Genomic DNA, 12,472 nt, shown 5'->3' with positions numbered 1-12,472 from the left:
TCATTTGATCATTACTGAAATTTATTTGGAGTGATTCATCAAATAATTTCTATGAATAATTCTTGGTCTGCAGCTTGTTTGCAATCAGTTGGTCATGAGTATATTGATACTTGAAATCCAAGCTGTTTTGGCTGGATGTAAAGAATGTTCCCTAAACGAGTATGTTTAACATTCAGAATATTTTTTTCCAGTGCGATTTCTCTCCATTACAAGTCTCAATCTGACTTTGCACAAATATTCTGCAATACTAATTTTAGGTCATTTTTGTTGAACATTCCTTTCTACAAAGGTAGCAGGTTCAAGTACTCACAAAAAGGAAATGCAAGAGGATTTGCAAACACAGGTCAGTCCAAATTTCTGTCCCACCTGAATGAATATTTTCAGGACCTCATGCAGAAGTGACAAGGTTATGTTGCAGCTTTGGCATCGTTCTGCTCCTGATTTATTTCACTATAGTTTTACAATTAATGTGAAAGAATGATAAACTGATTCTGAGCACAGAGATGTAGATGTTTTTCTGGTTTCTGTGCATATATTCATCTGCAGGCTCATTACAGTATGTGCAAAGAGGATGTGTTATCATTGTTTCATGTGTAAAATATTATGAAAACATTGATGCATTTGATCCACAGTAAGGCACACACATAATATAATGTGGTTTGGATCCAAATATGTTTACTGCATCTGCCAGAAATTAAAATGACAGTAGAGCTTGTTTCTTAATGCAATAGTTTAGTTAAACAGGAACATCCAAAGCCTGTCTGACTGTTTCTAAATGAGTCGATATGAGGTTTGGTGGTGGTTGTTGTTTTTTTTTTTTCCAGTTGCATGTTTCAGCAAACAGAGCAATGTGGAAGGATTTTTTAGTGTAAAGATAGGCTTGGACAGGCTTTGTTTGTCTCTCCCTTACAATACCTTTCTGGAAAAAGCTTTCTCAGGATGGTTAGGTGTTTCTTGCACTGTTGAATACAATTGCCAGGAGCCTATTCCTCAAGGCACTGACTGCAGCCAAGTTCTGGTCTGTTCTGTACATGGTAAAGCTATGTTGCTTAGCTTTCAAAATATAAAATAACCTATTCATCTCAAATTTCAAATAATACATTTAATCCTGTTATTGTATTTACCTGCTCACTAGATAACTGTCAAACCAAAGTGTTCCTGTATCGAACAGGTTTATACACCCTTGTATATGACAGAGACAGTAGGGAAGAAATATACTTCCCCCTCACCCTCCTCGTCAGGCTTAACAGAAAAATATGGGCCAAAATTTTTTTCTCCATAGAATTAATCTTTTTTCATTGTGTGTACTGATAAATGTTATCTGGCAACTCTGTACGAGTTTTCACCAGCAATTGGAAACTGCACACATTAGAAATCTCTACTACAGACTAGCTGGTTACAGCCCTTGCCCCCTGACGAGGATTGTCTGGTCTGATGAGTATGAGCTATTTCATTTCTACTAAAGGAGAAATATTGCTTGTGATTTCTTGGCTAATAGTAGTTTCTTCAAATCAAGTGTGGGTGTTTCCTTACACAAGCCCTAATGATCTACAGAGCTTACCAGGCTGATTCCCATTTACACTAAGGTCAGTGCAAGTAAAGACCTTCAGCTAGGTTATAAATTTTACTTTGAGCCTCTTTATGTTGCTAGAGTTTATAAGGTAACTTTAATGTAACTGAGAACCAGGGACTATTGACTTGAGGTCTATGACAAATTCAGTCCCCCTATATCAGCTGGAGAACAGCCAGGACAGGAACTCATCGCCCTTCTGCACAGTGTTTTGGGGATGGACACTGGTCCTCTCCAGCCTTTCTGCCTCAGGACACAGGTGAGATCTTGGAGCAGTGAGGGGAAAGAGGAGACTCCTCCTAGCTCTCTAGTTATCAGGGATGTGATAAAGCCTAGTGCAAGCTCCTGATTTGGTGGAGAAGATTTAAGCCTCTTGCAGTGCAAGTGGTTGTGCCGAGGGCCCAGGGTTTATTTCTCCTGCCAAGCTGAGCCTGCAGATGTGAAATGAGCCCTGCAGTCTCCAGGTTAGAAAATCAGACTGTAAATGGAGAAGAGATTCCTGCCACCTCTCTTGTGATGGTGCGGTAGATTGAAATTCAGATTCTTGGTTTGGGACTAGCCTTCAAATCCTTTCTTCAGAAAACAGCAAGTAAATATTTTGAAAAAGAGTGCTGTTCCCTGTTCTACCTCTTATCCAGAAGCACGTGACATATGCAAGAGGCAAACCCACCAATTTTGCTTCCTATGCTGTCTTCACATCTCCGTGTAGCCTGGATATATTAGTTGGGCTGCAGGGATTAGAAGAAACAATCTCACTGCCTCCTGGTCAGGTCATGGATCAAGTGTCTGAATTCCCTCCAAGGAGGTTTGAACTACGCTCAGAAGAGGACATTGAACTCTGTTTATTATAAACATGATAAATATTCTTCCCACTCAGTCTGTGCACGAAGGAGACAGTGGTACAGTTGCAACTGCTGCTTCTTCCACCCACATTTGTGGTGAGATGGATTTATCCAACATGCATGGTACTTGTGGAGAAACCAGCTCTAAACTGCCCCTAGAGCTACCCAAAAGCTCAATGGGATTTCACAGATATGAATTTTGGAGTGAAGCATTGAGGTGACTGTTAATCACCAATGTGTTTCACCATCCCCTTCTCTCCCCAGTGTTTTCATGGCTCTAGCCCAGTGATTTTTTTGGTTCATGAAGATGAGCTCATTAATGGCGTGACCAGAAGCAGAAGAGCATCGCCTCTTTTTTGCCCTGGCGTTTCCTTCAGGCACAGGAATTTTCTTCTGGACTTTGGTTTTCCAGGTCTCATGTGTAAGGTAACCCATACCAGAGGATGCAGGACCCTTCTTCCTTTACACTGCCTGGCACAAGGCAGGCCAGCAGAAAGAGCCAGTTTCACTCTGTGAGTCACCAAACAGTAACAGACAAACTGCTGTAATTTTGACTTGCTTTATGGAAGCTTTACTTTTCTTATAAATTATACAATGGCATATTAAATAATTACAGTGCAATGAGAATTGTCCAAGTAAGTGCACATTGTGATTCATTATCCCTGGTTTTTATTGTTGTTCTTCACTTCCTTTAATTTGGTAAAACCAGTGATTTGAAATGAGTTTCCAGTTCTTAATGTGAAATAGGGAGGACTTACTGTTCTGTTTGTCAACTTAGTCGTAAATAGTAAAAAAACCCCTGACCAGCCAAAGTCAGTCAATAGTATAGGTGTTCGGAATCAATTGTCCAACTTCGCTGCAGAGGAAGAAAATAACTTGTGCTGAAATGAAACAAAATATTTATTTTCTATGTGTGCAAAGCATGTAACAGCCTACTGTCAAGAGCCAAGAACAGCTTCCCACTGCAGGGAATAAGGTTTCCATTACCATGCCTGTGCTCTTCCTGTTTGCACCTGTTATTTGGGAAACACTTCCCTCTTTCATTTCTGCCCCTTTATCCAAGCCTCAAAGCCTTTGCCTTCCCTAGTGTCCAGAGCACTTGCTCTTTCATTTCTGCTGTTGATTCGGCTTTTATGAAGCCTTGAGGTCTCCTTTTCCATAAGTTTCTAGCTGCCAATTTTGTTGTTCTTCATCAAGCACTTGGTTGACTGTTGAGGTTGCAGGTGATGTGGCAGGATGAGGCCAAGATGGAGGTGGGGTGGGTCTTGCAGGTCTGGACCATGATGGAGTCTTTCAGAGGATCTTCTTCATCATGTGAAAGGGCAACAAGATGAATAAAAGGCTCAGGATTGAGTATAGAAAATCCAGAGAGGCATGAAGATGCTTTCCTGGTGTGACTCATGAAGGACATGAGGTGTCCAAATGGCAGCCCTTACATGCCATCTTCTTCCCCAGCACAGTGTCATGCTCCACCCAGCACTTCAAGGGCTCTGCCCAAAGCTTCACAAGGCCTTCAGTGGGTGGCAGCCTCCCTTTTCTGCAGGTAGAGCCCTTTCCCATTTCCAAACGGTGCTTACCAGGCTCATTTGCTGTGACAGTAGCATAGCTGTCTGTGCTGCACTCTGCACATGTGAAGATGGACAGGTTCCTTCAATGCCCTGGGGAGATGGCATGGGACCAATGGAGGCTGCAAGTACCAGGCAAGCCTCCAGGTTCAGGACGCTGCCATATCTGGTGGGACAGGACTCTCCAAGCAGTGTCTCCTCTGAGAAAGGGCAGCATGGAGCTGGGTAGAAATGTCTTTTCCGCAGGGCCAGCCCATGCACTGCCACATGGACTGTGTTGGCAAAGCAAGATACAATGCTGTGACTGGCTGGGAGACCCTTGATTACTGCAAAGACAGATTTGTGTGAAGTAATGATTAAAAACCCACAACAACCAACCAAAACAGAGAAAAAGTTGGTACGAATGAAAGCTACGATGAAATATATAATGGGTCCACCATGCAAAGTAGTGTCCATCATACCCAGTATGGATCAGATATGTGTTTAATTTGTAGGAAATCTAGTACCCTTACTATTTTTAGCTAGTCTGGGGACTCTTCCTTGGCATATGGTATTTCCACATTAATTTTTTTTTTCAAAGTCATCATAAAACTTTGCCTCATGACAAAGATCCAGAGACTACACCTTTCCCTCTACACAGCCTCACCTTTTTGATGAATCTGAGATCTGTTCATCAGGCAGAACAGGAGGGGTTTCTTTTTCCTCCCAGTAGTTCATCGTGTAGCAATGGGCAGCTAATACTACTGAGAGCAATATCTCCAGCTCAGCAACATGTCTTTCCTCTTGCCATGTGCAGAGGCTGCAAAGCTGCAGATACACCAGGCATGCCAGCACCTTCTGTTTAAAATCTATTTTTCCTTTGGGTTTGGGCCAACAGTTCAAAGCCAATTGCAGTTGTTGGGCCCAGACTGCTATGAAATGGCTTTCTCGGTTAGCGTTTCATACCTTTCCTTGACAGTGGGCTGTACTGGAGTGCATTTCCATGTCCTGGCTCGGGGTTAGACACATTCAGCATGTCATACAAAATGGAGGCTCAAATGTGAGATGGGATTCACAGTTTGAGACTTCTGTATCCCACTGTGTCATGGCGTAAATGGTAGTCCTCCAGCTGCCTGGAATGACACACTCGCCACTGGTCTCCCTGCCCTGGTGAGAAAACAGTAAAACTAGATAGGGAGATGGACAATAAAAAAAAAGATTGGATGCATGGAATGACTTCCATATGAAAAGAGACTAAAAAAGTTGGGATCATTTAGAGAGGAAATGAAAAAGAAAAATATATGGTAGAGCTATCCAGGCTAGTTAATAGAACTGGGAAGATAAATCAGATGCTCTTCCTTACTATTTTTCCTTACACAAAAAACCCCAGGGGAACACTCAGTGAAACTGAGACAGCAAATTAAAATTTATAAAATCAGTTGCATAACATATATTTAACTTATGAAAGTCATTATTCTGTGATATCATTGCTATCAGGAAGATAGAGGGCATCAAGAAGGTACAGAAATGTCTGTATAGTGGAAACATCTGTGGGATCTTAATTATGAATAAATAAATAGAAAAACCTCATAGCTGCTCTATACTGTGTGCGAGACATGTAAAACCTTCTTCTTGTTTAGATGCATCTGGAGACTGTTTGGTGTCCCTGATCATGCATTGGTAACCATCTGAAGTGAAAGGAAGGTGTCTCAGGAGGATGGAGATGAGGGAGAGTTGCTGGTGCCCCCCTCTCCATGCCAGCTCTTTGAGGAGTGCAGCCATCAGCACCTTTCAAAACCATTGGCAGCTGCTGGTCTTTTTGGCAGAGAGACTTATCTTCATCAGGAGGTATGGGAGCTGCTCCACCTGCCTCCCAGGAAAACAGGCAATCGATGTGGTCCACGATTGGGTGGCTAGGACACCTTGATGGGAGTGGGTGATATGGAGTCTGAGCACCCTAAGACAAGGGAACTTACCTCTCTCTTGCTCTTCAAGGAAATCACAGGCTAACTACTGAGCTGTTAGGTATAAGACTTCAAACCACCACCCCTGCTAATGACAGTGTCTCAAGCTTTCAAGACCATCAGGGAACTTTAGGTGTGCTTTGAACATGTTTACTGGATCCAGCCTCCATGAACTGAGGCACGAGCCATGAATCTCACAGTCTTTGGCAGAGATGGAGAAAAAGTATTTGGCTCAGCCAGTATCATGGTTCCATTGGGCATGCTTTGTAGCAGAAATGTTGACGCCAAACTAAGCTTTCCTGTCCAAACTCAAGCGCTTACAGACTCTCATACATCTAAAGGATTAAGCAAATCCTTTGTGGATCACATATTTGGACATGGGTGACTAAATTCTGCCTAAACTGCTTGAGAAGTTGGTTTGTGCACATTGTAATTTTGCAGTTCCTTCCAACTAACCCTTTGGTGTTATATTGGTGATAATTACCTCTCTGACTGTCTGTCTCAAAGGGCACTCAGTAGCATAACTTTGCACAACTGGTAGAAACCATCTTCTCTCTAAAAACACCTCACCGATTAACATAGTGAAATTCAGAGCAATTGTTCACATCCAGATTTAGTTCTGAATTTTGCTGCCTTCCCTTCAGAACTAATGAACAGCTCCTGTACTTCATCTGATTTTAGCTCACCATTTCAGCTAGTGTGATGCAAGATGTTATTTCTTTCTATCAGCTTTACCTTGTTTCCATGAAAGAGTTAAGTGCACAAGAGTGTTAAATATCTTGGAAAAGACACATCCAACGCCACTGAGTGCTCACAACAGCTCAAATGAAACCCAAGCATTTTGTCTAAATGTGTACCTTTTGCAGCTAGAAGATAAATATTCTGACCCTGAGAGGAAAAAGGAATGAGTTTTCTACCATTGACAAAGAATTGAAGAGCTATGTAGGTAGAGACAGTTATTACAGTCCTGCTGCTCAGCCACTGTGCTCCCCACAGAAAAGCCATGCAGCTGTTCTGCTATTTTTCATTAGAGACTGACTCCTTTTCTAGCTGGTTGTGCCCTAGGGGAGCTCCTCCAGGAGCTTTGCCAGCTACAGCAAGATTTGGGAGGGCCAGGGCCAGCTCCTCATCAGGAGCAGGCAGGAGGCAAAGACTACCTGTTGCAAAGAAATATGAAAAGCAGTGAAACATCCACAGCAAGATTCATCCTGGCTAGCTGCTGGTGTCAAGTGTAGAGACGTCCACACCTGTGTTAGTCATCTAGCTCCCCTGAGAGCCCATGGAGATCTATTTAAGACATTCCCCATTGGAGCAAGATGAAGCGTGTCCAAAAGTGTCTGTTTCTTCCCTCCACTCCAGTGCCAAACGCGCTGTTGTAACTAGGTCAGACATAGACATCTACATCCAACCAATCCCATCCTCAGCAGGCACTTGCTGAAGATGAAGTGGGTAGATGCTTGCCCCTTTTCTGAGGCTGGCTGGACTCACAGAACTTGCTCTCACTCCATGCAATGTGCTGCTGCTCCAGAGAGGGAGAGCAGCCATCCTTAGCCCATTCACTTTGCTCCCTGCTACTTGTGCCAGAAGGGCGGTGGCACATCTGCATCTCTCCCCAGTCACATCTGGTTAAGGTGTGGTAACAGATCCTCCATACAAGGCTCCTCCTGAGGGCTGCAAGGGGAAAACTCTGCTGCAGCATTTCAAGTAAGGGTGGCCAGCAAGAGACACTTTTTCCTTTCGTTTTGTTTTCACCCACATGGCATGTAGCTGCTTACAGAACGAGATATGGATGTCTAGGATTTACACATGCTTGCATGTGTTGTGTGCACACACATATAGATGTGTGTCTGTATGTGGTTTATTGAGAATTAAAAATGCGTCTTTTTGCCTCAGACAGTGCTTCCAGTGCTTGCCTTTTCAGTTGGGGGGACTGTGTTTTTAATCTTGCTAATACAAAGAAAACAATGGACCTCTTTCTCTGCTAGCTGTAAAGGGTCATAAGTAAAATGAGTTTTGGCAGACTTGTTCCAACTAGACATACAACCACATGCAAAAATGACTCTAAATTTAGCATGTCATTTGTCAGAGTTAACCCTTCCCTTCCTCAAAAAAAAAAAAAAAAAAAAAAAGAGAGCTTATTTGCTATCTTCTTGTAGTCTGTATTTGCAAATGGGTCTTGCCTTGCAGGAATTTATAATGGTCTTTTCTTGTGTAAGCCTTTATTTCTCTTCAGGGTAATGACAAATGCAAGTTTATCTGCTTGGGAACAGGAAACTACTTTCATATAAGAACGGGTACACTTAAAACCAAGGAAAGTGTTTTCCTCTTATGTTTTGGATGCGGGTGGGATGGTCTTGCTTTTTTATATGGATCTAAAAAACTGTTGGACTCAGCCCTGTGTATTTCTGCAAGTCTCGGTCATCAGCATGAAAGTAGTTTAATGGAATAAGGTTACTGCTGTGAGAAATCACTGAATTTAAGTCAGTCCAGAAGTCTTTGAGAAATATTATATTGCACCTGAGACTTTATGCACACAGCCATTGGTGTAATACCTGTTACAGCAGGAGAAACAGGAACTGACCTTCAGCTGCAGCTATTTCCAGCAGGAAAAGAAACACTGAAAATGTCCCAGTCCATTTTCCAGCCTGTGAGGTTTCTGACCTTAGTGTGTGTTGTTTTATATGGTTATCAAAGATAAACAAGCAAGGGCTTCAGGGCAAGATGAAGTTCACATAAATCCTTGATTTAAGCTAAGAAATCAATGTCTATAGAGCAGTGCCAGTAATTATGTTGGGCAAGGCAAATGGTTTGGATGTATGAGAGGAAGTGGGAACTTACCCAGTTTGAAGTTCATTTCTTGGAAAAGTTGCTCTGAACTGGTCTGATTCTGTCTTTCTCCCTCTTACTCTCTTTTCCCTCCCCCAACCAAGAGAATACTGTTCCCAGAAATCCCAGAGGACATTCCTAATTGAAAGCAATGATCATGAGTCATTCCTGTATATTAAGTGAAATACTGTTGCATGCCTCCCAAGGGATAAAGTGATTAAACTCACTAGAGAAGGGCCCAGGAACTTCTGTTGTCCCTGCAAACCTTGTAATGAAAAATCAAGAAGATAAGCTGGGCATACAGTGTCTTCTTTCAAAACACATCTCTCTCTGAACTACTAGAGCCCACATACAGAGAGACAGAAAATGGATTGCATTTCTGACAGTTTAAGATTCAGATTTTGTCAACTGAGTCTGTTCTTCTGAACAAACTGTATGCTACACTGTCCTGTTGTCTGGGATATAATGGAATATAATGTTAGCTTCGGACAGTGGTTATTGAGCCAGTGCCAGCCTCACTAATGAGCATGTGGTTTCAATAATAATATGGCTACTTGTAAGATGGCTGGCCACAAGCCAAGCACTTAATATGGAGGGGGCAACAGATGTAAAAAAGTACCATCCCTGACATGATTGCATTTCCAAAAATTCTCTGGCAAAAAAGTTAAGACTCAGCAAATCAGCATAATGAAGAATCTCCCCATATCAGGAAAGGATGAAGCTCTGACAAATGAGTAGAAGCCCTACAGGCTTTGTGCACATATGGTCAAAAATAATATAAGAACAGGGGTGATAAAGGAACTGATAATCATTTGTGGAAAAAATTCAGGCTGGTAACGGAAGGTGCTGGATAGTTAGATTCCTTCCCTTCCCTTCCCTTCCCTTCCCTTCCCTTCCCTTCCCTTCCCTTCCCTTCCCTTCCCTTCCCTTCCCTTCCCTTCCCTTCCCTTCCCTTCCCTTCCCTTCCCTTCCCTTCCCTTCCCTTCCCTTCCCTTCCCTTCCCTTCCCTTCCCTTCCCTTCCCTTCCCTTCCCTTCCCTTCCCTTCCCTTCCTCATTCTCTTTTTTCCTTATTTTTCTTTGTAATTTTATTTTCTTTTTCTTTTTTCTTTTTTTGTTCTTGTTCTTTATTTTTCTTTTTCCATTTTCCTTTTTCTTTATCTTTTTAATTTTTCCTTTCTTCTTTTTCTTTTTATTTTTCTTTTTCTTTTCTTTAAACATTTTGACATTCCAGACTTGGACCTAAAAGTCCAAGTGCATCAAGACAGTGAAATGAATTACAGTTTAATAATATTCCCACCACACAGACAAAATGGATTCAATTACATAATGGTAGCATTAAATGTTATTAAGAAGGGGATCCAGAGTCTTGAGGCCAGACTTTCAGAAAATCATGATAAGCTGCTTAAAACAGCTGAAATAGCACATTTATAGGTTTTCCAGCCATAGGTTTGCTGAGGGGAGGGAGCACAGGGAAGGAGTCATTACATTTGCTCAGAGGCTCTGGTGTGCTAATCTGTTATCGAGGATTTAGTGTGTAGAAAAGCAGTGCCAGAAAGTTTCCAATTTGATTACTACATGTTAACCTGCATGGTTTGGGGATGCTTTCTGGAGCGGCTGCCATTACAGGAGAGTGCGTGAGGGAGGGGTCTGGGCAGAAATGCTGGCTCCCAGGCTCCAGCCACGGTGCCAAGGGATGGCCAAGCCAGCCAAGAGCGGGTGCTGCCGGCAGAGAGGTGGCAGAACCAGCCCTGCCCTATGCGAAGCTGCCCCAAACCCTCCCTGCTCAGTCACCCATGGGCTCTCAGGTGGCATGAAGCTGCTGAGCTGCTTTCACACAACCAGACACCTCTGCCCAGGGCCGCTGGGGAATCCTCTGGGTGGATAAGACACCACTGAAACATGGGGCACACTGTGCAGCTCTCCCAGAATGGGGCAGGCACAGGGAAAACATTGTTTTCTCCTACAAAACCCCCCAAAGAATTTTCTGTTCTTGATATTTAGGATTACAGTTATGGACAACATTTCATGATCCCTTAACCACATTTTTTTTCCCTACCTGCAGAAAAGGAAGACTTCATTTTAAAAAAATGGTAGGAAAGAAGCAAATAATCATCTCACTTGTTTTTCACTGCTTTTCCATTTTTTCATTTGAAAAATTGGAGAGAATTTGAAAAGAAGAGAAACCAGAAGAAAGAGCGGTCAGAACACAAAGGAGTTAAAAACTAAAATAGAAGGATGAACTTTTCTGATCACTAGCACACAAATTGATTGTTATTTTCACATAAAGGAATTTTTAGTTCACTTCACAACAGTGGTAAGACATAAATGTTCACCCTGAACTTTATAGCTGATGATATTGACAGGATTTCATAGCAATTTTCAGTTTCTATAGCTAATATGTTTCTGTGACTGTTCTGAAACTTTAATTATTTTAGACAATTCTGGTGTAAAGTGTTCCAAATGCTCCAAACTGCTTACTCTCTTGAGGATGTCTCCCCAAATATTTCCCCAAATTTGGATGCGCTAACTGAAACTGGGTTGTTGTATACTACTTACCAGGGAATGTTTCTTTGTGAAAGCTGCTTGGAGTAGAATAATGTTGCATGCCAGAGTTGGGAGACATTTCAAGCCCTGTTGAGTGGCCAACACTTTCGTCAGGGTGCTTGCTGATTCACGGTCTCATGATAAATGGTTTGTGACCAGGAAACAGCATACATCCATTGGTGGTAGGGAAGACAGCATTTCACTTCTGTGCTTCTTCTAACAAAATGTCCACGGGCACTTCAGGACATCACTGATCAAATATTCATACCCTGCAGCAGTGGTCTGGGGGCTTATCTGAGAAGAGCTCTGAGGTTTCTGAGTCCTGAACTGTCCTGTGCCACATGGTACCTGGGGGTGATGCACATACCCTGGCGCTGCCTGCTGAAAAACCAGTTGTGTGAGGCTCCCTCTGCCCTTGATGGAAGAGGAGAGAGGCAGAGGGACCTCTATACAGGGTGTTTCATCTCAAACTCAGTAACTGTCTAAGGGAGAGGGGATGAATTGCCCTATGAAGGTGCTAGTTCTCATGTGTTTTTATTGTGGAGGGGGCTAAATGTCTAGCTGCCAAGTGAATAGGTTGTTGAAGTTAAACGAGATGTACCTCAGCCATACCATGGGCTGTTGGCAGTGTTGGGTCCTTTACATCCTGCCAATCTGAAAGTGCTCTGCAATTGTCATATAGCTTCACTTCCAATGAATTGATATTGCAGATTCTTATTTTGGCTGCAGTGCATTAACTGTATAAACAGTCGAGTAAACTGGGCACCACAAAAGCTTGCTGGCTGGTTGCTGCATGCCCCCTAGGCAATAAAAACATGTGCAAAGAACAAAGAACTGCACAAATCGACTGCAGATATGACCACACACGTTAAGATGTAATACGTCATTGAGACAGGAGAAAAAGCCTTTGTAGCAACCAGCACTGGGTGGAACTGGCTAATCCCATTAAAGAGCACCAAAACGCATTGATAAAGGGCCAGCTTTTGTGCTCTTGCTTACAGGGGGGAAAACCTATTGACCTCAAAGAAAAGGAGCCAAGAGCAGAACCTGGCACAGCGCGAGTCCCCGTCCTTGCCTGCAGAGATGGCAGTATGTGCGGTAAGTGGCAGGGCTGACATGAAAGCGTGTGTGGCACCGGTTTCTCCGAGCACCCTGCCGTCTGAGGGACAGAAGGCCGGAGG

General features: G+C 42.9%; 1 protein-coding gene across 1 annotated transcript in view; it reads left to right on the top strand.

The window, feature by feature from the left end:
- Positions 1-12,472, top strand: part of LOC308058780 (uncharacterized protein) — a gene marked incomplete at its 5' end in the record, with an annotated part of 47,003 nt that overhangs the window by 13,733 nt on the left and 20,798 nt on the right. The window contains one exon of the mRNA XM_080375139.1: positions 12,293-12,389. Within this exon, the coding sequence (XP_080231265.1) occupies positions 12,293-12,389 (97 nt within the window). The remainder of the gene's footprint in view (positions 1-12,292; positions 12,390-12,472) is intronic.

The sequence above is a fragment of the Falco punctatus genome (genome assembly GCF_963210335.1).
Source record: "Falco punctatus genome assembly, chromosome: 2".
Classification (NCBI taxonomy): Eukaryota; Metazoa; Chordata; class Aves; order Falconiformes; family Falconidae; genus Falco; species Falco punctatus.
Note: the sequence above shows the minus strand (reverse complement) of the source record. Positions and strands in the feature narration are given on the sequence as shown.